The sequence below is a fragment of the Leucopleurus acutus genome, assembly GCF_964270905.1.
Source record: "Leucopleurus acutus genome assembly, chromosome: 18".
In the NCBI taxonomy this organism is placed as follows: domain Eukaryota; kingdom Metazoa; phylum Chordata; class Mammalia; order Artiodactyla; family Delphinidae; genus Leucopleurus; species Leucopleurus acutus.
This window is the reverse complement of record NC_139160.1, coordinates 898,798-925,347: the sequence shown is the minus strand read 5'-3', so window position 1 is coordinate 925,347 and position 26,550 is coordinate 898,798. Positions and strand designations below refer to the sequence as shown.

The 26,550-nt window shown below is 49.3% G+C and overlaps 1 protein-coding gene across 1 annotated transcript in view; it reads left to right on the top strand.

The window, feature by feature from the left end:
• Positions 1 to 26,550, top strand: part of CRYL1 (crystallin lambda 1) — a 72,682-nt gene that overhangs the window by 39,199 nt on the left and 6,933 nt on the right. Inside the window, exons 4-5 of the mRNA XM_082859727.1 lie at positions 10,776 to 10,937; positions 13,372 to 13,566. Of these exons, the coding sequence (XP_082715853.1) occupies positions 10,776 to 10,937; positions 13,372 to 13,566 (357 nt within the window). The remainder of the gene's footprint in view (positions 1 to 10,775; positions 10,938 to 13,371; positions 13,567 to 26,550) is intronic.

Below are 26,550 nucleotides of genomic sequence, written 5' to 3'. Positions count from 1 at the left end.
TTCTTGGTTCTTTTTTTTTTTTTTAAATATTATCAGTATTCAATTTAATATTAATTTTCTTAATCTTCAATATTAATATTCTTAGTATTCAATTAAGAATAATAAAAATAACAGTGTTATGTTACCTTCCATTATTCCATCATTTCTTCTGTAATGCGCTTCCTTTGTTTATGTAAATTACTCCTCGGTTCTTAAAATAGAACTCATCCCCTTTTAATTTAAGGTTCTGACTCAGGGCTTCAGAAGTTTCTGTTTCGTTTTTTAAATCAGGAAGGATTGCAGTTTTGTTAATCCAGAGGCTCTGAGGAAACGCACACCTGTTGGTGGGGTATGTGTTCTCATCAGCTGTTTTGCCAGACGAGTAAACCATTGGGGGTGTTGGTGCTTGTGCAACCCTTTAAGGTCCTCAGTGGGGAGGGGGCTTTTCCTTTCTTAGACGAGAGGTATAGGACTGATATAGAATTTTAATGGATTCGTAAAGTCATCCTTGGGCCAACACTCTTTATCGTGAGACTCGTTACCTTTTTTTCTTTTCAGTGCACATGGGAAAAGAGACCAGAAAACACTTTTTCTTGGTTACGTGGGGACCTGGCTGCGGGGAGATGATTCCCCATGGGTCTTGTGTTTCTGCACATCCTGTGAGCAGAGGCACCGACTGCCCTTTCATTCTAGACTAGCTTTTCACGGATGCTCGAATAACTCACAGCCTTGGAAGACAGGGAGAGTGTCTGCCTCTAGAGTAAAGGGCCACTTTGCCGTCTCCCCCTGGGGCATAGGTCGGTCAACTTGCTTGTAGTCAGTCGTAAAGGATTTATGTTCCCTAAGCTGTGACACAAACCCAGAATCCACTTGGGTCCCTTTGCATCACCCCTGTGGGACTTGAGGGCGATGTGAACATGAAGCTCGTGCTGCCCGATATCCTGTCAGTAACAGTCTTTTGTCTCTGACCAAAGAGTCTTGTGTCTTCTAAGAGCATCTGTGAAACTGTGGCAGGTTAACTTGTTAGCCTGCAAACAGCAAAAATCTCAGACTCTATACTTCCTGACACCGTCCTTAAACATTGCCCTGCCTTAAAACTAATATAAAAAACTTGAAAAATAGAGGAAAATAATCACTTTTAATGCCATCACTCTAAGATTATAATCTTAATAATATTTTATGTACATCTTTCCAAATACATATTTCAACATAATTTTAATCTTACTGTAATACAAAATCATATCCTGCTTTCAATAATCAACACTCTTCTGCGTATAAAGTAGTTCATAGTAATTGTAGACATTAGAAAACTTGAAAAATGCCTATTGCCCAGCGTTGGGGTCCCTATCACTATTTTCTGTATTTCCTTCCCATATTTTATGTATATTTATTATAAAGTTATAAGAAAGAATATTACACTCTTTATTCACCTAGCATCACGTCTGGTGTACTTTCCTATTTCATCAGATACTGAAGAATAGTCTTGCTTGCTTTAATGATTATAGCATCGCATTCTTTGGAGGTCCTTTTATCATAATCATTTTACAATAATTTTTAAAATCAATTTTGGAAATTCATTATCTATTTCTATATTGCTTCTGCCTCTCTGTGTCTCTATTTCTTTGTACCCCGCCTCCCTTCTTCTGGGACTATACTTACCTGTATGTTAGAACTTTTCAGCATTTCCACATGCTTTCCTTGTGTTCTTTGCTGTACTTTCCATCCCTTTGTCTCTCAGTACTTCAGTCTGGGTATTTTATCCTGACGTACCTTCCAAGCTATTATTTCTTTAGCTAAGTCTCACCTGCTTTTAAATCTATCTTTCAAAGTTTTTAATTTAATTTTAAATTTAATTTAATTTAATTTTAAATTTAATTTCAGTTGAATTTCTGTTTGATTCTTTGTATAGCTTCTAGTTATATGGTAAAATTATTTAATATCTCTTAGTTCCTTAAGCATTACTTACAGCTGTTATCATGTCTGATAGCAGGACTCTCCGGCTGCCCTGTGCGTCTGTTTCTAAAGCCTGTGTTCTCTCTTGGCTTCCAGTCCAGGCTCCTCCGTCTAGTTTGTTTGTGAGACATTGTTATGAAAAGCTAAGGCTCTGCTTGAGGCTCTTTTCCTGCAGAGGAGCTTCCCTGGAAGAAGCCAGGCTGGGGGCACATGTCCCTAATTTAGTCGTGGATTGGGATGAATTGAGGCTTGTGGAGGCTGGTCCCTGCTACTCCCAGGGTACAGCCCTTGAGGGTCCGAGCTACGAGTCCTGGCAGTTACAGCCTTGGGAGCTGATTTTCCCTCATCGCTGCAAAAAGCTGCAAAAAGCTCTGCTTATCTCTGCAGGCATTTTGTCTGTGCTTCTGCAAAACACAGGTACCTTGAGGATGAAGGTGGAGTCAAGTGTTAGGCTCGTAGCTCTGCTTCCCCTTTGACCTGAGCCTTGGCCCCGCAGTTCCTCAATGCTTTGGTTGCTTCCCAGTAACTTCAAACTGATTTTTAAACTAATACATTTTCAGCTTTTTAAAAGTTGTTCTCAGCAGGAGGGCTTGTCCAAGCAGTCCAGCCTACCGTGGCCAAAGTGGAACAGTCTCCACAGCTCAGTTGCTGCATATCCCCTGCTGTGCAGTGCTGGCCCTGGGGTGTGGTGGTAAATGAGACCTTTTGGAGGCCAGATGGGAACATTTTAATGTTCCTTCTGTTACTATGTGTGTGTTTTTTCTCCAGTAATTCCACTTAAGAGCAGTTTGTGATACTACATTAGTATTCTGACTTCAACCGGATGGCACTGGGAGTGTCTGTCTGTCCTCAAGGCAAGGGGACAGGCATGGCCCGCTGGTGTGGTGCCTTTGTGTCGTTCTCCTTGCTTTTTTTTTTTTTTTTGCGGTACGCGGGCCTCTCACTGCTGTGGCCTCTCCCGTTGCGGAGCTCAGGCTCCGGACGCGCGGGCTCAGCGGCCATGGCTCAAGGGCCCAGCCGCTCCGCAGCATGTGGGATCTTCCCGGACCAGGGCACGAACCCGTGTCCCCTGCATCGGCAGGCGGACTCTCAACCACTGCGCCACCAGGGAAGCCCTCTGCTTGCCTTTTTGTTACAGCACCTTGCCTGCTCTCTTATGGCTATATGCATCTATGTTCTCCACCAGCACTTGTGCTTCTTGAAAAGCAAGGACTGCATCTTCTTCTATTTCTTGGCAAAGTTCCTTGCATAGACTAGTTCCTCAGTAGAGTTGTGTTTAAATGCACATGTTAAAGCTAATGTTTCGTGACTTGTCAATTTCAGACTTCCATCTACCCAAGGTCACCTCAGTGGATCTACTTTTGCAAGATTCCCAAATATTTCTAGACCAGTACACAGCCACATACACCGAGAGGCTTCGGTGGGACGTGGCACAGTGTCCTGCTTTATACTGGGCGTGAGCGGAAGTCATTGCATTGGATGCAGGCGACAGACTTTTCTTCTATTAAAAAATGCCAGAGGCCATGCTTACAATGGAGAACTATCTGTGGGATTAGCAGCGTGGCTAGTAGCTGAATAAATGGGGGGAACGCCAGCAGGTAGTAGGCATCATGCTTACGGGGCCCATCCACTGCACGTGTCCCACAGCTCCAGGAACAGCTAGTACTGCCCCATGGGCTGCACAAAGGCAGGAAATGTCCTGTGTTTGCTCTTCAGCCCACTTTAGACATTTCCTCCAAAGTAATGTGAGGCTAGAGGGCAGTAAATACGCATCCACTGAAGTTGTATTAAATTGATTACCACATTACAGAACTTGTCATTCATTACTTCGTTAATTGATTCAACAGACGTTTACCGACTGCTCTTGGAGCTGGGGATGTAGCAGTAAACAAAAAATAAGAATTCCTGCTCTCATGGGGCTTTCATCTTTGAATCCTGTTTTCCAGTACTGATGTTTTTAAAAATATAACCATTTTTAAAGTGACAGTTCAAAAGATGGGCAGTGTTCTCCTAATACTTTTATTTTCTCCTACATGTGAGGCAGCTTTTCTGAATGTAGGAATATACAGCTGCTCCTCCCCAGTCTTGGAGTTTGCACCATGTTTATTCGTATCCCAGTGCACCCGGATGTGGTCAGATGGTTATGGAGGAAACGGCTTTGCTACATCTTTAAGTATATAGCAGGTGTTTAGGAAAAATTTGTTGCTTACTGTTAGACCCCATTGCTGATTATAAATATTTTTTATCCCATAAATCTGATGTTTTAGAAACATGTTACAAGATAATGAGGCTTACTAAGGTAAACCTAGTGCTCTTGTAGGCAGGGGACTGGAATTACGATGTTGCTTTTCTGTAGATCATTAGATTAATAGATTGTTAGGGTTCTTCTTTCTATACTGCAAGTTAATATATCAGCTGGCGCTAGAGAAGGGGACCAGATTAGATGAAGCATCCGTGTGACGATGGTCTGAGAAGGAGAAATAAATGTGAGTCGACTTTCCAGGTCGGTGATTGAAGCTGTGGGCCTGTGTAAGGTTTCCTAGGTGAGTGGAGGCCTGGGGCTGAGCGTGGAGACCTGTGCCCAGTGACTGGGCAGAGGTGCTTCTCCAGAGGTTCGCCATGTTACCAGTCTTTATGGGACGAATTTGGGTACTGATTTCTGTTCTTATCTTTATTATAGTCTCTCTATGTTCTTTAGATTTATTCTGTTCTATTTCTGATTTCCTAAACTGGCTTTTGGACTTACTTCTCAGAGAGCTGTTTTAGCTGAACTCACATACTTCGATGTGCAACATTTTATTGCTGCCCGATGCTAAGTATATTTTAATTTCCATTAGGATTTCATTTTGACCCATGAACTACCTGGAAGTTAATTTTCAGTTTTCCAAGTCTATTGGGTAATGTCTTGTTTGTGATTTCTGTCTTAAAGACGTTGTAATTAGAGAAAACGGCTCATGTGATATGAGTCCTTTGGATTACCGAAGCCTGCGTTGTAATTTAGTACGTTGGCACCGTTGATAAATGTTCTGTGTGTTTGGAAAGGATGTGTATTTTCTGCAGTTGGCCGCAAGGTTGTCCATGTCCAGTAGATCAAGCTTGTTACTTGTGTTCATTTCTCCCATGTACTCCCTGAATTTTTGAATGCTTTTCCATCATAATTGAGAGAGGGGTATGGAACTATCACAGCATATGGTAGGTCTGTCCGATTCTCCTTGATGACCTGTCAACTTTTGCCTTTCTGTATGGCATTCTGGGTCCTTTCCTGGCCTCTGTTTTGTTCATTAATTTTCCCTTCAGCTGTGTTTATCCTGTTGCTTAACTTACTCAGTAACTTTATTTTTAACGCCAATTTCTAGATAATTATACTTAGTGCTTTTCCAGATCATCCTGGTCTTTCCGGGTTTGATTCCTTTCTTACACTTTTAATTCATTTAAACATACTTATTTTACTAGGCTCTCCTAGTTTTCAGTTATGCGAGGTTCTGTCCTTTGCTGTGTCCAGGTGGTCTCGCGTGTTTACAGTTGTCGGTGGTTCGTTTTCTTCAGTGCGGTCTTTACTTGTGAATCCAAGGAAAGGTGAGGCCTCTTCAGCAGGTGTGCCTCCAGGGTCTTCTTGAATGTGTGTCTCCTGGTAGTATTATCACTAGCCTGGGAGAGATTTTTATGTAACTTTCTCAGCTTGTGAGTGTCCAGACCGCATGTGTAGTATAATTTTGAACCCCAAACCTGGGTGAAATTCAGGCTCATGAATATGAATTCACATATTTGTTTTCCTCTCCCTCCACCCTGTGACCTTCCCAGCTGGAGCCCAGATCAAGACAAGCTCCCTGTCTTCTCCCTCAGCAGATGGGCTGTTTTTGGTTTAAACTAGTTGGCCAGTTCCTGAAAATATAGCCTTTTGAGGGTCTCGGCTGTATCACAGGGGCCCTGACTGCAGCTCCCTGAATCCTATGGCCTCTGGTTCAGCTCTTCCTGAGGTCATTTGAATGTTCTCCCTCCCCTGAGGGTCACAGGTCCCTCTACATCCCTCCTTGCATTCCCGAGAGGTCACCCGTCGGTTAAAAGGATGACTGCTTTTATGTGGAGTGATCCAGTTTGTGGAGGGAGGACTTTTAGGTCTCCTGGTCCCTCACATGACTGGAAGCAGGCGTCTCCCCCAGTTTACGGGAGAAGCTTTTATTAGCATACATACTCTTCTTTTTTAAGTTTTAAAATATTTAGCGTGAATTTGCCTATGCACCTTTGTTTTCAGGGTTATGTACCTTTTCTTGTTTTAACAGTTGTTGTGCTGCCAGTTGGAGGACTCTGAAGAGGGCCTATTTTTAGCTAAATTCTATTGTAGGCCACAGGCCAGTTTTCAGTAAACACACACACAAACCATAAACAAACGCATACATACATTTCTATTAACTGTCTTTCTAAATTCACCTATTGTCTTTTCTGACTGGGAGGTAAGATATCAGGACTGCAGGATGGAGGCAAGCCCAGGGCCTCGGTGTTGGGTGGCCTGGGACTGCGGGTGATGGAAGCAGTGAGCCCACCCTACTTTCCCGGACACTTCATGGTTTGGGATGGAGAGACTCACATTTAAGGACCAGAGGTGAGAGGTCATGGCTGTGTTACAGCATCTGGCAAGAAGCACGTGGCTTGGTGGCTTTCTGAATGTTTAGCAGGACAGGACGGGCAATCGTAATGCCGCAGTGATTCGTGTGTGACCCCACGAGCTTATACTCACTTTATTTAGAGATGCTGTGAAACTATATGCTAATTGCAGGCTTATGGGGACTATTTTAAATTATAATATTTTCATGTCAAGCATTTTAACTTAATTGTAGATAAATGATTTCATAAAAGGTACAAAAAAATCATTGGAATGAGGATGGAAATAGACATCGCGTTAGGACAGCAGCTGGTGCTGTGCCCCTCTGCCTGGCCTCCGTTCCCTGTGGTTACATGAGGAAGGGCTCCTGTTTAAAGCGAACCAGTCATCCTGGTCATACTCACATCTAATCCCCAGGAAGTCACATTCCTCAGTACAGCCCACACCGGGTTTTGCTTTGGAAAGGTCTCTCTTGATTGGGTATGATTTGTTCTAGATTATTGTAGAACTCTGTTTGGGACTTATAATATGCTTTAAAAAAACTTTTATTTTTATTTATTTATTTTTTTTGCGGTACGCAGGCCTCTCACTGTCGTGGCCTCTCCCGTTGCGGAGCACAGGCTCCGGACGCGCAGGCTCAGCGGCCATGGCTCACGGGCCCAGCCGCTCCGCGGCATGTGGGATCCTCCCGGACCGGGGCACGAACCCGTGTTCCCCGCATCGGCAGGCGGACTCTCAACCACTGCGCCGCCAGGGAAGCCCTTTATTTTGATTTTTTAGGAAAGATATGAGCCTCTGGTTAGGGCACAGTGCTGTGTATTGCCTGTGATATTGACAACTTGTACTTTTCCTTTGCTTTCTTTAACACACGCTATTTCTGCTAGAGCAAGAAGGTTTGTCTTTTTTTTCCTTGGTAATCGTGACATGCACCTCTTGAGAAGACTAGTCATAGCAGTCTCTTGATGTGATGGATTTTAGAGATTGTGCTCTTGCAAGAAATACTGAAAAGAAATTGGTGATGATTAAACAGGTTGAAGCAAGAGATTTAATTAGTGCTAAGAGACAGAACTTACAGTAGATCATGTCCATCTTCAAGTTGAGAATGAATTCCCTCTGCCATGATTACAATAGGATTTTAGTTCAAATTTCCTTTCTTCCCATGTCTTTCCTGATAAAATTGGCTAATAGAACTTCTTTGCATGTAAAATACCTTAAGTACCAAAGTCTTCTAATTTAGTTTTTCTTTCTTTCTGGAAAGAACATTGAAGACTGCTTCCAGATATTTCGCATTAGCAAAGTAGATTTTCTAGCAACAGGATGCCTATCTAAAATGCCTGAATTGACTTTAAAAAATCAACTAAATTTCATTTTCCCCATGAAAGTATTTGTTTTGGAAAACACATACGGTTGCACAGCATGTGGGTAAAAACTTCAGCGTTGAGCTCTCGTCCAGCGCCTCCTTTGCCTGGGGCTCATCCAGTCCACTGACTCGTGGCCATGCCCCTTTTCCAAAACAGGCCTGCTGGGTCGGGTGCTGTCATTGGTGACTTTCACTGATAATAAAACACTAAAGTATATACGTTATTTATTTTAAAATTTCAAGTAAATAGGTGAGAACAAAAAGTTAGACCTATAATACCATCATTCAGTTTCTTCCTTTCAAGAATGGAAGGGAAAAGGGGTGTTTAAACGTAACCCCACCTTTTAAGTATCTGAACCCCCCTTTTAAGTATCTTTTAAGTCACGAGTAAGCTCCCTTTGAGGCGCCATTAATAGCTGTGATGCTTGGAAGCTTCCTTAGTGCTTTCCTTGTCCCCAGAGTTTTGATTGTCAGAACCTGAGCTTGTGGTTGTGCGTGAGAATATCACTTATTATGGGCTGCATCTCTCTCCCACCTCAAAACAAACGAAACACAAACAAATAGTTGCTTTGAAAATGCTGTCAGAGTTTAATTAAGCCAAGTCCAGCTAATTACCTTCAGCAGTGAGAGAAGTTTCACTCTGACACTTCCCATCTGGTGGCTTTCCCTAGACAGGCCCCGGAAAGACACCATGAGCCCGCCCGGGGATTCGCACCCGGCTGCACTGCTGAGGTCAGGAGAGAGCGAGGTGTGTGTCTCTCGCTGTTTGCTGTCCTTCCCTGCTTCCCTCCCGGCCATCTGTGGGAACCCAGCGACTGCAACCGCTCTCAGCTTTGTGATCCACCCAAGTGATGACGGTCCTGCGTAACAGTTTGCAGGCCCCCTTCCTCAGGCAAGCCATGAGTAACAGCAAGGAGATGAGCTCAAGGCTTGACAGGGACAGAGGCGTAACCCTGGCCCAGTACATGGGACACAACTGGGTCACTATTAACAACAACAGCAATCAAACTTCAAGCAGATGCGCCGTTAAAGCCCTTACATAATTGTAGCAGGTTTGGGTTTCCTCTGGTTCAAGTGTTCTTGCCTCTTTGATAATCAAATGATCTGAAGAAAGGCATAGAATTTCAAGGGAGAATCTGCAGGACAGGCTCACAATGAGGCCATTCACGGGACTCTTTTATTAGCTTACACTGTATCTGCATCACGTTTAGCCCCTGGCTTTCCTACAAGGCTCCATTTAAACTTAACCCAACTTGCAGACTTAACTGATCCAGGAATTACTCAATACAACCAGCCAGCTACTGTAGCTTTTCCCCTCTGATAAGGGGATGTAACACAATGGGCTTCACAGTTCTTAAATGACTCCGTTTTTTTCCCCCTGTCTTTGAGATGTGGTGCTTGTGTGACCTTTTGTTCTGAATAAAATTCCACATGGTTTGATTATATTTTTTAAAAGTACCAGCAGACACAGTATTGACTTCTTACCCTTAGAGGAGAACGTTTAAAATCTTGTAGATGGTCTAGAAATAGAATTCATGTCATAATATTTACACAGCTAATCTCACTATATTAGATATTAACTCTTAGCTATTATTAAACTTGAAAATATTTTATTTTTGAGGGGTGATTCTGATAAAATTACTGGTAGTACTTGTGCATTACACTTTGACTTTTGCACACTTCTGGTTATCTGCTGGTGTCTGTGCCGTTTCTACTGCCACAGTGCTGATAGACTAACCTGGGCACACTCGGCCAGTATGTGGAGGGGAAGCGGCCGGGGAGCCTGACCTCAGAGTGGGAGACCCTTGAGTATGGATTTGGTAGCAAACCACTGAGAGCACTGTCGGCCCCCGATTTGGATCACACCTCAGAATAGTGGGTCTCAAACTTTAGAGAACAAAAGTCATCAGAAGGTTGGATAAAAATGCAGATGCCTCGATTCCACGCGCAGGGGGTCGGAATCGGTAGGTCTGGGATGAGGGCCTGAGAATTTGCATCTTTAGCAAGCACCAGTTGATTCTGTTATCTGACCCCACTGAGAACCATTCCCCCCGATTCACCAGGGATTGGGAGCTCAGGGACCCTCCTGGGGAGGCGTGACCCTGGTGGGATTTCCCCAGGGGGTGGCAGGCGGGAAGGTTGCTCTGGAATGTCCAGCCAGTATCCTCTTCTGTTCCGCCTCCTTCCACAGCAGGGCGGCACCCGCCGTGAGCACCGCGTTCCCAGGGACCTGCGTCACCCGTGGGCCTGTGCTTGGGTGTCCGAGAACGTCTTCTCACCCCCAACCCCTTCTGTACGTCGTCAGAATTTCCGAGCAGTTGTTATCTGCGGTATTTAATCCGAATTTGCTTCTCTAGCCTCCCCCGTTACCGCCCTATTAAAGTAATTTTAGATTTTTAGAAACAAAGGTCTTTGTCAAAAGATTTCCAATTAGAAGCGGACTCTCAGGAAGCCTTTTGGGAGTTATGGATGTAACATGTTTGTTCATTTCATGAAGGTAAGATTCTTCCTTGAAGATAAGTTGATCTGGTGATCAGGACAAACAAGTGGTGATGACTGCTGTTGATATCCCAGCGCTTTGCCTGCAGTGCTGTCGTGTATTCTGTTTGTAGAATCCACCCCCAATGCGGTTGAAGGACTTTTTTATTAGGAGAATTTTCAGTCCGACACACAACTAGAAAATACAGTTCCCGTATCTGCGTCACCTGGTTTCCAGAGTTACCAAGATTCGTCATACTTTTTGGCAGCATGTTTTCCCCCTGTTCCTAAATTTTGCTGGTCGTTTCTTAATTGGTTCTTTTTGGAATGACTCAAACGTGAAACGCTTTGCTTGGGGTCTAAGTGCGGTGATCCTGAGTAGTAACTGGAAGATGTCCTTTTCAGGAATGTGTTCCAGAAAACCTAGAGCTGAAGAAGCAGCTCTTTGCTCAGCTGGATGGAATCGTTGGTGACCAAGTTGTCCTGAGCAGCTCCAGCTCCTGCCTCCTGCCCACCAGGCTGTTCTCTGGCTTGGCACACGTGAAGCAGTGCCTCGTGGCGCATCCTGTGAGTATGTCGAGCCTGGAGATGCAGTGAGTCTCACCTGGCTTTCCGGGAGCAACGTGTTTGGATGAATGTGCTCGTGCTTTGTAACTGCTTTACTGAGATATAAGTCACATACCGCACAATTCAACTCGTACACTTCAGTGGGTTTTAGTACATGTAGAGAGTTGTACAACATCAGTGTCTTACAAAGAATTTTATCCCAAAATCCCTTGGACTGTATATCTTGTCCCTCACGCACTGTGGGAGAGAATGATCAATACTTACAGACTTTCTCCTTAAGTAACTCACCGTCTAGCTGAGGGGAGAGACTGCTAATCAGATCATCCCAGTGCCAAGGAAAGGTGCCACGTTAACGAAAAGTCTAGACCACATGGGATTCTGCAGGTGGGTCACCTGTACTGTGTGGTTTCCTGAACTTAGCTCAGAGTAGGGTCACTTGTGCTGATGTGCAGGGTCCGGGTCCCCCCCCCGAGATTCCGGTGCAGCAGCTCTGACTTAAACCCTCCTTTTTGTGGTCCCTTCCACCAGACGTTGCCAACTGACTGCGCCAACGCACTCACCAGGCGTGCGCTGCGAGGCGTGTTGGACCATGAGCTCCAAGTTGGCACGTGGGCACTCAATCTTTTTGCGATTAACGTGTTAATGTCAGGAAAGGGGAATCAGAGTGGGGATTCAGGGGTCATTCGGTGGACGTTTGAGTACCGAGTGGAGGTCAGTGTGACCTTGGAGACCTGGGACAGCCTGCTAGGACAGAGACGCCACTAACTTAGCTCAAGCCCACCCCGGGCCAAGAACGAGCACGGGCCTCGTAGAATCGCCAGGAGACCAGCTTGACTGCAAGAGCAGGAGAAAGGTGGACGGCTTGGTAATACTTGGGTCATGGAGGATCGAGAGAGTTACTCTGAAGAATGAGAACTGGCAGCTCCTGCATGGAACGTGGGGCAGAATTCCCAGCACGAGTGGCCAGGGCCTAGGGAGGTGAGGGGTCCTCGAGTGGGGAGCAGGGAAATTCCTCTTTCTGAGCAAGAGGAGGTTAGAGGAGGAGATGAAGACCCAGGGGAGTCATAGATGCCTGCTGCGTCTTCCGTGCTGCTCAGAGGGACAGGCTGGACCACCGTTTACGTGACTGAATGGTCTGGATGTCCTCACACTGACGTTTAATGGAAGGTGTAAAAGAATGGTTATAAGATAAGGAGACTTAGACCCAGAGCACAGAGAAGAAAACCAAGCATTTAGTTACCACTCCATACAGGTGAAAACAGCACCAGAGAGACCTTAACTGAAGCATCCACATACCAAGTCCCATGAAGCGTGTCATGTCCTGCTTCCGTGACATATGTGTGTCCATAAAAAGCCTCTCAGACACCGTGGTTGTTACTTGGTTGCTTCAATAAAAGGTGCAAGCCTCTTAGTCAGGAGCTTCCGTTTCTAACCAGTGTTTTTACTTCTAAGTCAGTTTAAAAAACAACTGAAGCAAATTGTTCAGAAAACATCCCCTAAGTCCTCTGACAGGAGTTTTACTCCATCTCTCTCTCTTTTTAAAAAACTTTATTTTATTTATTTATTTTTGGCTGTGTTGGGTCTTCGTTGCTGTGCGCTCTAGGCACGTGGGCTCTAGGCTCTAGGCGTGTGGGCTCAGTAGTTGTGGCGCACGGGCTTAGTCGCTCCGCGGCACGTGGGACCTTCCCAGACCAGGGCAACGTCAGGGAAGGCGCTGCCAAGCCAATCATTTTTTTAAATTAATTAATTTATTTATTTTTGGCTGTTGGGTCTTCGTTTCTGTGCGAGGGCTTTCTCTAGTTGCGGCGAGCAGGGGCCACTCTTCATCGCGGTGCGCAGGCCTCTCACTGTCGTGGCCGCTCTTGTTGCGGAGCACAGGCTCCGGACGCGCAGGCTCAGTAATTGTGGCTCACGGGCCCAGTTGCTCCGCGGCATGTGGGATCTTCCCAGACCAGGGCTCGAACCCATGTCCCCTGCATTGGCAGGCAGATTCTCAACCACTGCGCCACCAGGGAAGCCCTCCACTAATTTTTAACACTGGCACAGCAGACCGGCAATGACTATTGTGGAAAGAGGATGGCTGGGGGCAGGGTAGGTAGAAGCTTACGAGGTCAAGACGGCTGGGAGCAGAGAAATCCCGAGGGAGGTCAGGGGTTTGGAGGTAAGCGTAAATGTACAGGACGGCAGTCTGCACGCTCCGATGTGCACCTCAGCATTGGTTATGACTCATGCAGTTCTGTGCTCACGTTCTTTCGTTTCCTCCCTGCTCTGTGCATTACTTTATTTCTCGAGTTTCTTGTCACTGGTGCTGAATCTCGAGGGGCCCCGTCTGCCCTGCTGCTGACCCTTCGGAACAGTGAGCCAGCTCTGCCGGAATGACGCCCAAACGCCAGTGCCGTCTTCCTGACTCTCTCTGCTCTGTCTCTCTCCTAAGGTAAATCCACCCTACTACATCCCGTTGGTGGAGCTGGTCCCACACCCAGAGACGGCCCCTGCGACGGTGGACAGAACCTACGCCCTGATGCGGAAGATCGGACAGTCCCCGGTCAGACTCATGAAGGAGGTGGACGGCTTTGCTCTGAATCGTCTCCAGTATGCCATCATCAGCGAGGCCTGGAGGCTCGTGGAGGTGTGTGCGCCGCCCTCTGTCCTGGCAGCTGAGCGGAGGAGGCAGGAGCCTCTGGGCACGCCATGCGGGTGGGAGAATCAGACACTTGCTCTGTTCCGGAGACCAAGGGCAAGCTGTTTCTCTCTGTCTGTGTCTCTCTGTCTCAGAGGTTCCCCTGTGCGGTAGGTCACTTGACATTCGGATGTGGTGATGGGCTCCTCTTCCTGCCCTTTCCTGTCGTTACCACGTAATTATCTCTGTGACGTGCTGCATTTTCCCACTATCTCAGATTCTGCTCCCCCCACTCCCAGTATTATAATTTTTCAGGAGGAAAAATAAATTATATTTTGAGTAAACTTGTATCCTCTAAAGGAACCCAGTTTATTTCAAGAGCTTGAGGAAGAAACAGTGGATGACTTTTATTAAAAAATTTATTTATTTTTGGCCGTGTTGGGTCTTCGTTTCTATGCAAGGGCTTTCTTCTAGTTGCAGCAAGCGGGGTCCACTCTTCATCGCGGTGCGCGGGCCTCTCACTGTCGCGGCCTCTCTTGTCGCGGAGCACAAGCTCCAGATGCACAGGCTCCGTAGTTGTGGCTCATGGGCCTAATTGCTCCGCGGCACGTGAGATCTTCCCAGACCAGGGCTCGAACCCGTGTCCCCTGCATTAGCAGGCAGATTCTCAACCACTGCGCCACCAGGGAAGCCCTGGATGACTTTTAAACTTGTTAGTAGCGTGCTCGTCTCACATATAGACAAGAGATTATTTATATATGTATAAATTTACACACATCTCTATTTACATACGTGTAAATTTATATACATATATGTTTAACATCATCCTTGAATTAAAAGATTTTAGACGTGACTTTAAAAATTGCCTGGCCACACGCGCTCCCACCTGCATTTGTGTGAGGGGCCTGGTCCCTGGCAGGGAGACGTCAGGGCAGCTCCACACCTGGGAGTGGTCCAGGCTCTGCCGGTCTGTGCTCCATCCCTCACTCTCTGATGCTCCCCCAGCTTCTGAACTGGTCAGGAGCGTGCTCTGCCCACACCTGTCCTGCTGAAACTCGGCAGAGTAAGCAAGGGTCTGTGCAGGTGCGTGCGGCGAGAAGGGGGCTCGGGCTCAATCGTCTTCGCCTGGGATGGATTCGCAGCCTCTAGTCTCGACTCCTGCGGACGCCTGAGCCTGAGGCAGAACAGGGAAGCTGGCCTGGGGGCACCGGCTTTCAGCTTCCCAGTGCGGGATGCACGTGACCCTCCCACAGAACCCTGGCTGTGGCATTTGGTCACATCCCTGTTGGGTTCATCATCTGAGCTGCCTGCTCACACTAGCTGCAGTTCTGTGTCCTCACTGTTTGAATCCAGTTAATGCTCCTACATCTTCAAGATGCAGTGTTGGGATCCCCACTGTGAAGTTTTCAGCTTCAATTTCTCGGTGACTGTAAAATGTTTTGGAATGTCAATCAGTGGTAGAAGCACTGAAGTAAAAACAGCCCCTTGGAGATCTGTTTAAAATATTTCCACCAGGACTTCCCTGGCAGTGCAGTGGTAAAGAATCCGCCTTCCAATGCAGGGGATGCGGGTTCGATCCCTGGTCGGGGAACTAAGATCCCACAGGCCACGGGGCAACTAAGCCCGGGCGCCACAGCTACTGAGCTCGCGCGCCTCAACGAGAGAGCCCACGTGACACAAATTACAGAGCCCACCGCGCTCTGGAGCCCGCGCGCCACAACTAGAGAGAAGCCCACGCGCCACAACAGCAACAGAAGATCCCACATGATGCAGCTGAGACCCGACGCGGCCAAAAAAAATAAAGAAAATAAAATAAAAATATTTCCACTTGTCTAGAGTACGGGAACTTAATATACCGCAAGAAAAATTCACTATTACAGTGAAACGTTGTGGAGATTTTAGGGCGACTTTTATTTGTAAGATATCTTAGTGCCTGGAAGAGATGGAGAAAAGCCCTGAAGTTGAATTTTGCTTTCTGTCATCTAAACGAGGAACACCAACTCGAGGAAAACTCAAGAGTTGGGAAGTTTTCCTTCCTCTTCTGTTTTCCGGAAGAGATTGTAAAAGTTCTGTTAATTCTTCCTTAAATGTTTGGTCGAATTCTCCAACGAAACCACCTGGGCCTGGAGAATTCTTTTTTGGTCTTTAATTACAAATTCAGCAGCTTTAGTGGTTGTAGAACCATTCGGGCTGTCTGTTTCATCTTGGATGAGTTTTGGCGGTTTATGGTTTTGGAGAAATCGGCCCTTTTCTTCTGTCGCTGAACTTACGAGTGTGAAGTTGTCGGTGGTGCCTGTCGTGACATCCCTGGGTTCATTCCTGTTGTGGGTGATTCATGTCTGCTCTCTTTATCTTTGTCATGCTAGAGATTTATCAGTTTTGGTGCTTTCTTGAAGAGAAGGCTTTTTGTTTCATTGATTCCCTCCCCCTGCCCCCCCCACTGTGGTTTTCCTGTTTTCAGTCTCACTAACTCTGGAGGGAGGGTATCCCTTCATCCTTGCAACCAAGCAGGAGAGAGAAATTCTAGGAAAGACAGGGTGGGAGCGGTGTGTGTGCGTGCGTGTGCGCGTGCATGTGCGTGCGTGTGCGCGTGCGTGTGTGTGCGTGCCTGCGTGCGTGCGTGTGTGTGTGTGGCTCCTGCACGGGCCTGTCCTTCGTGGGGAACCAGGGGAGACGAGCCAAGGTCGGGAAGAGGCTGCGCAGAGCACACTGTCCCGTCCCAGCCCGTGAGCTCCGCAGGGCATCCATTGTGGGAGCAGGACGGGTGCCCCGGCTGCAGGGGCACATGGGCGCTCACAGCCATGCAGTCCGTTTTTTCCTGGACCGTTTGGCTGCAGAATTGGGACGGAGCAGCCCCTGTTGGCTGGGAAATGCCAATGGCTATAGTCTAGTCATCCGAGGTTAGGTCACTGGGTGACAGGATCCTGTTGGCCAGAAAAGTGATTTTCAGTCGATCTTTAGCTGACGAGCACAATAAGGGAAGTAGTGTTGTAATGACAGACTCTCGCCCAGACAACAGCTGAGCTTGTAGTGCCCGTAAATTCTTGCCCTGTTGAGGGAGGGTCCGTGGAGGCGAGCAGGAGTGAATCACGGAGCCGCCCTTGGGTTCTCAGCCCATCGGAATGTGCGGGTGGTAACGAGCTTTAAATTGCTTACCTCCGGTTTTGTTCATCCTTCTGAGAAAGGTAACATCCAGGTGATTTCTGCTCCTTGGGCCTCTGGCGTCTTGCTCGGGGCTGTGGTCTGTGCAGGACCCTTTGAGAGATTCCAGGCTTCCGTGGTCCAGCTTTAGTCCTGGCACGAGCACAGCTGTTATGAGGACTGGTTTCAGCTACTAAAGTGCATCTCCAGGATCGTGTGGTAAAGTTCACAGATGAGACATTTTGTGGTAAAGCCACTCAAGGGTTTCTGTTGGATGTAATTTAGGAGAGCACAGCGGTCCCTCCAGCATATTTGAAGTCGTGTCTAGATTACTTCCAATACCTAATACAACCTCAGTCATGTGTAAACAGTTGTTCATACAATGTCAGTGCATTTAAACAGTCGTAAATAGGATGTAAACACTGTGTAAACAGTTGCCTTTCTAGCAAATTCAAATTTTGCCTTTTGGACCTTTCTGGATTCTTTTTCCTGAATATTTTTGATCCGCGATCAGTTGAATTCGAGGATGTGGAACCCGTGGATACAGAGGACTGACTGGAAAACACAGGAATGAGGCGTCTTAGCACAGCAAACCACTGAGAATCACCTCCTCATCAGTGGCTTCCGTTTGTATATAGTGTTTCAGAGCTTACAAAGTGCTTTCCTTTACATTTCTCATGATTTTCAGAGTTTTTCAGATCATCCAGTCCTAAAACCACGAGAGACATATTGTTATTTTTGCCTTTACAGATTAAGTGGTTTGATCCATGTTCCCCGGTCTGGTAGGGATTCAGACCTGTGCCGCCTGTGTGCCACGGTGTCTGCATTTGTAAGTGAAGATGACAACGGACTGTTCCCCATCAAGATCTGATGAGGGTTGGACGGGTTATGTCTGTAAAGGGCTTAGAACGTGGCTGGCGTGTACTAATAATGGTCGAGTAGGTGTTATGGTTACAGTGATGATGGTGGCAACCACGTTTTCTGAATCCCAGAGTCCAGGGGTGTAACAGCAGTCACCTGTGAGTTAGCTCTGAGCCGAAATGCTCACATGCCAGGGCACGAGGGAGGTCCTGGGGCTCAGGGTGGCAGCGTGGGCTTCACCTGGGCGCTTGTTGGAGATTCAGCGTCTCAGGCCCCACCCCCGCCCTGCACAACTGGACTCTGCACTTTATCAACCCCCTCCCCTCCCAGGGGATTCCCGTGCATCGTAAAGGGGGAGGAGTCCTGGCTCACGCCCTGAGACCTTGGCCTCAGCCTTGACGTATGGAATTCCATCTGTTCTAAGATAAAATTGATTTATTTTTTTTTACATTTTAACATCTTCATTTTATTGGCAGCATTTTTCTTCCATAATGGAGCGTTAAATGCTAATTTAACTTTCAATCAATGGAGTCTTAACTTCAATGAGATACAGTATATTCTGCCGTCTTTCTCAGTTGCCTTTTCCCCTTCCATGTTTTCTGTCATTGCGTGTCTCTTGTTTCTGACCCTCTTTATCTCTGACTCAGGGCTCACAATAGATAAACATGCAGCTCTAACCATCTTTGCTTAGTGGAAAGACTCTTACATGGTCCCGATTCCTAGTCCTAGATTTATGACACTGAATACCTCTGGTTATCCCAAAAAAGATGTGAAAATTGATTTTAAGACAAGATTTAATTCACTTTTGATTAAAACACAAACACAGCAGAACAAACGAATGCTAGGTTTTCACTGCTCCTCCAAATCAAAGCTCCCGTCCCCCTCAGTCCCCCAGATGCTGTCTTCCCCGTCACGCCGGCCGCACGTTTGGCATCAGCGATCCTCACGTGGCCTTTGGTTTCCGGAGCAGGGATGCAAACCGTAGTCTGGTTTTCCTCATTTAGTCGCAGGCCTGTGTGAACAGAGTGTCCCTCCAAGGGTGACGGCTCCTTGGGCCTGAGAGGCGGCCCTGCCGGCCCCCGCGAGTCCGGTGCTCCCGGGCTGGTTCTGTAGGCTGGGCTGCGGGTTCCAGCCTCGCCGTGAAGCCACACCTAAACTGGAGAGAACTGCCAACTCCTTTACGGAGGGGCCGACACCGGGGACTGATAGTACTGAGCGGAGTTTGGGGGGAAGATGACCTAACGCCGTAGACTCACTGCCCGAACGACCTCACTTGGGCTGTGATCGCGCAGCGGTAGGCGGTTGTTGGATTTCGCTCTTCTTTTAGAAGCCAGTGTGAGCATGGGCCCAGTTCTCCAAGTTCAAGTTCAACCCCAGAAGTTTGCTTCTCACACACGGAGCCTTCTGAGAAGGAAGCCAGGTCAGACAGCGAGCCGCCTTGCAGCCGTCCTTTCCTGAGTCCGGGGGGGCCTTTTTTCCATGAATGTCACCCTGAGTACGTACAGGACCTGCCAATGACTCTGGAGGCAAACCAGCACGAACAGGTGGCGAGGATGAAGAGAAGGAGGAGCAGGCTGAGTCACTTGCTCTGCAGGCTTTGGGATCAAGGAAGGCTGCAGAGACTCGTGGCCTGAGTGGCCCGACAAGAGAAAGCATGTTCGAAGCCGTGCTTCCGGGCAGGTGGAAGGCGGGGCTATTTTAGAAGCTTTTGTTTAGAGAGAAGGTGTTGGAAACACCAGGACCGCTTAAGGCTTGGCTCCCCTGGAGCGCGGCCAGTAGGAAGAAGCTGAGGCTTGGGCAACATGTTACAGAAGAGACCTTGGCGACACCCATCGGTGTACTTGGCAGGAAGTCATGTAGAAGGAGTGAAGGGCGGTTAAGGGCGCCAAGAGAGAGGCCAGCTCCTGCCCTCCCCGCCACACCCTCAGCTGTAGGATTTTCTACATGTTACGTCTTTTAAACTTTAAACTTAAAAGTTTAGGGGTTGCGAATTCCCTGGCAGTCCAGTGGTTCATACTCTGAGCTTTCACTGCCGAGGGCCTGGGTTCCCTCCCTGGTCGGGGGACTGAGATCTTGCAAACCACACAGCTTGGCCAAATAAAGAAAGAATAAGAAATAAAAAACAAATTTATTTCTAAAAAAAACCGTAAACTTTTTTTTGTTTTTTGGGGGGGGCCTTGCTGCACGGCTCGCTGGGTCTTAGTTCCTTGACCAGGGATCGAACCGGGCCCTCGGCAGTGAGAGCGCAGAGTCCCAACCACTGGACTGCCAGGGAAGTGCCTATGTTTTTCTCTCAAACAAGTAAAGTGTGTGAGTGGATTTCCTCATGGTTGCCTTTTCCTCCCCCAGCTCTGAGCCTCGGTCCGTCCAGGAAGGATGCTTCCTCTGTTTGCCGCTTTCAACCGGGGCCTGGGCAGCTCTCCCTGCCCCACGCAGGGCTCGGCTTCCTGCGCCGCTGGGTGCCCGGTCCATCCCTGCTTGGTGTTCATCTGCTCCAGGGTCCACGAGTCTTATGACTGCCCGTCACCAGGCGCCCTAGGTCAAAATTCACCCATGGAAACTTTTTCTAAAACGTTTTCCTGCCATCTCTGCATTATTTATTGTACCTCCTGAAAACCTAACCTCGACAAGGCTGAGGGAACTGTCTTCCGCCGGCCCCTGGAGCTCACCTTCCAGCCCTGGCCCACATCCCTGTGCTCACCTGGCCTCTGTCTTGCCTTCCAAAGCCTGGGTCAGCTTGTCCGTGGCAGGAAGTCCATCCCCAGAGGACACTGAAGGGTTCTCTGGGTTCCAGCTGTTCGAGCTCTTTCTCCCGTGAAGTGTACCGAGCCTGCTGTGGACCCAGCTGCACTGCCATCCTCCTTAGCTTAGCCTGCTTCTCGGGGGACGCATCAGCTGGGACTACAGGCCCTTCGGAGCAGGTGTGCCACCCCCTTCATGAGGACCATCCTCCAAATTAACTGAGACCTGCTTTCTCGGCTGTAAGTTGGAAGAGCCTCCTATCAGTGGCCTTCCGTTCAGAGGCAGATGGAGAGGGAGGTGTTTCTCGTTATAGGGCAGCTCTGGAAGGACACCAGGGTCTCAGCATTTTAAGAAGCCCCAGAACTATATCAGGACCCACACCTGTGGCTCAGCAAGTGTTTCATGTCCTTCACTGACCACTGGGAGGCGATCAAATTAACGAGAGGCCACTCCTGGCCGACGCGCGTTAGGCCGCGTGTGACAACCTGTGGGCGTGCGGGCACGGCCGGAAGGCGGGGTCGCTGGGCTGCAGGTGCGTGTCTGGAGCTCCTGTTCCTGCTGGCGCCTCCTGTGCGTGGAGCTGGTCCGTCCAGCTCTCCTGAGGTTCCCTCCTGCATGGGGAGCACCCGGCCCGGCTGCAGCCCGCAGACTCCGACGGTCTCCCTCAGGGCGGAACAGCCGGGAGACTTGATCTGCTGGCTGGGAATCACCAGTCAATTAGAACTCTCCCGGCAGCGACGGCCTGTAAGAAGTAGACCATTTCTGTAATAGGATTTACCCTTTTACGGGAGGTTATTTTCTGAGTAGCCGCGCTGGCGAGCAGCAAAACCCTACTGAAAGGAGAGATCCTGCTGACTTAGTGTTTCAGAGACAACTCCAGCCCCATTAACAGATACACGTAATGCAGACACCGACCACATACTCAATTTAAAAAACCTGCTTGGCATGCCTGGGGTTACTGCAGCAGTGTTTAAAGTAGAAGCACCTATGCTAGTATTCTGACCGCTCTAAAAGAAAATCAGGGACTTCCCTGGCGGCGCAGTGGCCGAGACTGCGCCGTCCAGTGGGGAGCTGGGATCCGCGTGCCTCGGGGCCGGGAAATCAGGGCACGGGGCACAGGCAGTATTGTAGCAAGTTCGCTGAAGACGTTAAGGATGTTCCACATCCCAAAAGAAAAAAAAAATCTTTAAAAAGGAAAAGAAAATGAAGTGAAATGCTGTCACTCTAACACCTGACTGGTAATCCCCACCCACAGCTAATCGGGCAGTGATGGCTTTCAGGTCCTCTGCTGTGAGCTGGACAGTTAACAGGCAGGGCGGGGGAGGCCGGCGCCCCTGGTGGAGGACAGAGGCGGAGGGAAGGCGTCCGCAGGAGAACGGGCAGAGAGGCGAGGCGCAGGTGACCTCTGGGACAGGGAGCCTGATGCCCGGCCATCCTGCTTCCCGAGGTGCAGGCGGGAGCGGCCCTGGGGGTGCGAAGCTCCGTGGCTGGTCGTGAGGGGCAGGCGGCCACGGGCCAGGTGTGCCTCGGCGTGGAGGCCGAGGGCTTCCGCTGCTTGGCGCCCACCTCTCTGTCGAGAGCCCCGTTCCCGGACGACCCCAGTTAGTGCTCCACCACCGCAGCGAGCCCTGGTGCGCTTACATTTGCACGAACGGATGCCTTGGGCTTTGGCTGTATTTAAGGTCCAGACCTTTTCTTTGTGTTGGACTCATAATACTGGTGTTTTTCTCCCTGAAAGCTTTGTTACGAGCGCAGCAAAGTAAGAAAAATCACATGAGGGTGTCGCTGCCGCAGCCCAGACAGCTCTGGACTATCCCTCGGATTAAGACAAAGCCTTTCCCCTCTTTCCTTTTCATTGTTTGGTTTCTTTCCGCTAAAAGCTTTATTCTTAAAAATATTCAAAGGGAAAATACCACTTACGTTCCCTACCCTGAGTCAAATTGCTTTTAGTTTTCTGCGTTCTTGTCTAGCCTCTGTTAAGAATACTTTCCTCGAGGGCTTCCCTGGTGGCGCAGTGGTTGGGAGTCCGCCTGCCGATGCAGGGGACGTGGGTTCGTGCCCCGGTCCGGGAAGATCCCACGTGCCGCGGAGCGGCTGGGCCCGTGAGCCATGGCCGCTGAGCCTGCGCGTCCGGAGCCTGTGCTCCGCAACGGGAGAGGCCACAGCAGTGAGAGGCCTGCGTACCGCAAAAAAAAAAAAAAAAAAAAACTTTCCTCGACTTTTTATTCATTTCTAATGGCTTCATGAGATTTCATTCCACTGATCCTTTTGAAAAAAATCTGATCGTTCGCCTGCTGTGGGTTGTTTTAAGGTCATTTCAAGTTTTCTGCCGTACGATGCCTCTTTGCACATACGGTCTCCTCCTTTGGCGCCTTCTTCTCCCAGAACAATTCGGGCAGTGGGATCGCCCCGTCGGGCCGGACACCTGCCGAGGATGTGGCCCCGTCTGCCCCTCACTTCCCAGTGGCCTGGCCGGGACCGTCCACCGCGAGCTCTCGTCTCCTTGCCCCGCGTCCCCTCTGAGGCGCTGGATGCGGGGGTTTGATGCGTATGAGTCAGTGTCCCGTTGCATCAGCTAAATGTGTTCAGTCAGCTCTTCTCCAGGGTCGCACGGTTTGCCTGTGTCATCCCGCAGGAATGGCCCCGCCCCGCTTCCAGGCAAACACAGGGTGTTGAGCGTCTCACAGACCCGACAGCCTCTGGGTGACAGCGGGGCAGCACTTAGCAGTCTCCCCTTTTTCACCTATGAAAGTCCTGTCCTTGCCTCGCCTTTTCCCTGGAAGGAAGCGTGGGTGGGGACGGGTGAATCAGGGCTTCGTCACTGGCTCCGGAGCCAGTTTTCATATTGTGTGTGGGAGACGCAGTGCTTAGCGAAGAATGTAGGAAACAAAGGCATGCAGGCGTACGTGAGTGGAAGGAACTAACTCATGGTTCTAGCTGGTTTCTTGTGAGAAAAACCCGAACCCTCATCATCGTGATAGTCCTTGGTTTAAACTCCACGATCAGTAACTACGTTATTACTCTGTACCGTTTGTTCATAAGGGCTGCAGGGATGGACTTTCTAAAGAGTCCAGTGCCCCGACTCGGGCTTGACTATCTCTGCACCGGGGTCACTGGCGTCTGGCTTGACACTGAACGTCTCTGGGGATCGGGGACAAAGCCTGAGGTGGCCTCTTTCTCTGTAACCCCTTCTCCTGGGCCTCTGACGGGGGGGGGGGGGGTGGCGCTGGACCAGCGCACGCTTCCTTCACGCCCCTGGATGTTGCATTTCGTCGTCTGACACACTAAAGCTTTTTTTGTCTCAGTTAAGACATTGGATTGAAGCCTGCGCAGCTCTGGTTGGGGGAACTTGTGTATAACCTCGTCCAGATTCCTGGGAGGCGGGTCTGTTCCTCGTGGTGATGGTGCCGGCCGAGGTGGAGAAGTGTTTGCGCAAGAGAAGCTTGAAAATTCAGGACCAGGGGTGGTGAAAAGTAGACCAAAACAAAGTAGAAGACCAGAAGCTGGGAAATGGCGAAAAGAGCCAGGCAAGGAGAGACGGCATGAGAAACGCGGGGGGGGGGGGGGGGCAAGTGACTGTGAGGCCACATGCCAAAGATATGTGCCTCGGGCAAGCAGGTTTAGTATGAGAAGGGGGTGATGAGAAGGAAGGGTGTTTCTGGGCAGCTGGTCATCAGTAGAGGAAACAGTCCCATGGCTCTCCCTTCAGCAGATTTTGCATTCCTGAGCTACGCAAGACCCCCGCCGCCTCCCCCTTCTTTCGTGTACCCCCGAAGGACAGGCCGAGCACCACGGTCCTTATTTTAGTGGTGTCTTCCCATTCTCCTCCCCCTGCTCACAGAGTACCAGACCCAGGATGCCCGAGGGTGAGGATCGTGCTTTGAGCTTCCACTCTGCCCCCTGCGAGGATCGGTTGGGCTGGGCCAGAGGGCCGCTCATTCAGTCACACACGGGCTTTGGCCGTGTTTCTCTGAAGATGTTTTATAGATGCGATTAGCAGCTACAGTCAGTTGACTTGAGTAAGGAGATTATTCTGGGCAATAATCTGGGCAAACTTCTGGGCAATTCAATAATCTGGGCAAACTTCATCCAATCAATTGAACAGCCTTAAGGGCAGAGCTGAGGTCTCCACCAGCGGCTGCCGCCCTGGATCTCAGATGTGCCGGTGTCCACACGCCGATTCTTTGGCATAAATCTCTTGGCGTATCTATAGCTGAGCGGTTCTGTCTCTCTGGTGGGACCCTGACTGGTACATCCCAGACCTTTCATTGCACTTGAAGTTTGCACCTTGCTTGTGGGCGGCAGTCTGGGAACCTCCTGTGAGCACGCCAGGTGCAAAGTGTATGCCCAGGCCGTGGGTGTGTGTTGGTGGATTGTGGAGAGTCTTAGACTTTAGCTAAAGGAGGTGAGTTGAGGCAGGAGGTGTTCAGTGAAGGGGCTCCTGCCCACTCTGGCTGGGCTGTCCTCATCCAGTGGTTTTTCAGGACATGATGCAAACCACCTTTTGAACTAGCCGTGATCATAGTGTTCGTTGCTCTGTCTGAGATTTAGGAAACTTTTAACCACTTGGGGCTTTTCCTTGTACGTGTGACTTGAGAATTTTACCACGAGATAGAGGAAGTACTGATAACTATACTGACCCCCCAGGCACACTGGAATGAGGGGGTTTCAGTCCTCAAACTGCTGCGGGGGTCCTGTCTATCCAAGGAGTCGTCACCAGATCCATTCATCTCAAGCGCTTGGCCCGCCTTTTATGCCATAGCAAGGATTTATTTAGTTATTATTGATAATGTTAACATCTAGGCCACAGGTGGCACTAGGGCTCTGGGTGGAGCGGAGCTCACAGCACAACTTGACCTTCAGAATATCCCGAACATGAAGCTTTAGTTCTGCGCTGAGTGCAGCAGGGATGAACCCGGGCACCTGCCTCAGTGGCGTGGACCCTAATCAGCGAGCATCTTGGCTGAATTTCTCGTGGCCGTTTCTTTTCTTTGGATTTAGCTTCTGGGTAAAAACTCAAGCTTAGAGAAATCTGCCTCAGAAAATTCAAATCGGGCAGAAAGAAGCAGTTAGGAAGAGGAAATATTAAAACTTTTTCTCTTTTCTAACTTGTTCAGCTAATGAATAGCAACTGGTCAAAAACTGACCGCCCTCCGTGGATGAAGCAGGAGTGAAGGAAGTGCAGGTCCTCTCCAGTGTGAGGGCGTCGGGTGATGGAGAAGCCCTCTAACGCTTTGATTGGTCGGGTCACTGTTAGCGCTCACGACGCTTACAAATCAGAATTTAATTACTCTGGGTGGCGCAGTGCGTGGGTATTTTGAAATCTTTGGAAGTCAGCTCTGAAAGTACTGAACACAGTTTTGGGAGAAGAGAGTCAAGGCAAACACCGTCGCAGGCCAGGCTGGCTTCCGGGTCCGCATCCTTCCCAGTTTGGTGGTGGAATGGAAACTCGAGGCTGTTGGAATGTTGACCTGGGGGCCAGGGCCGAGGGAGGGTCGGCAGCCCCTGCGTGGCTGCCTTTCACGGCGCTCCCGAGCCTTGGGAGCCTTGGGTGCGGGAATGCCCTTCCTGCCCAAGACATGGCGCGGAGGGAGCGAGGGAGAGAGGCGGCCGGACCCTGCGGACCAGCAGTCGTTTCTTGGTGGTTCTGGGCGGCACCACCACGGGCCTTGTGTTCAGTGTTTCCTCCTGGTGCCCATGCCCCGCCCCCCACCCCCCCCCCCAGCTCTGCCACCAGGAGGGGAGGGCGGGCGACTGGTGAGTATCTGAGTGAACTGAGTTGATTTGCTCTCAGTAGCAGTCAGATGAACCCAAGGATGGTTTAGAACTAACAGGAAGCCCCTGGTCCGCGCCACCTGGGGACAGCGACACGGGTACAGCCACATCGGCTCCCAGTGGAGGACGCGCCAGGCCGCGGCTCTGCAGTCGTTTACGGTGGAAATGACGACAGCCCAGATGTTTACCAACAGTAGGACGGATGAGGAAGCCGCGAGGACGGGCGCCTACAGCAGCACACGACTCCGGTGAATCTTGAAAGCGTGAGGTGGAGTGAAAGACGCAAGTCAGAAAAGAACGCACTGTGAATCCATCTCCAAGAAGATGGAAAACAGGCAAAATGCAGACTCCATGTTTCGGGAACGCGGAGGAAGGGATGGTTATTACAAAAGTCAGGATGTTTGCCTCTGGGCGAGTCAGGAAGCCGGCTGGGCGTGCTGGAGGGGCCGCGCGCTCAGCTCCGCGTGCGGCTCC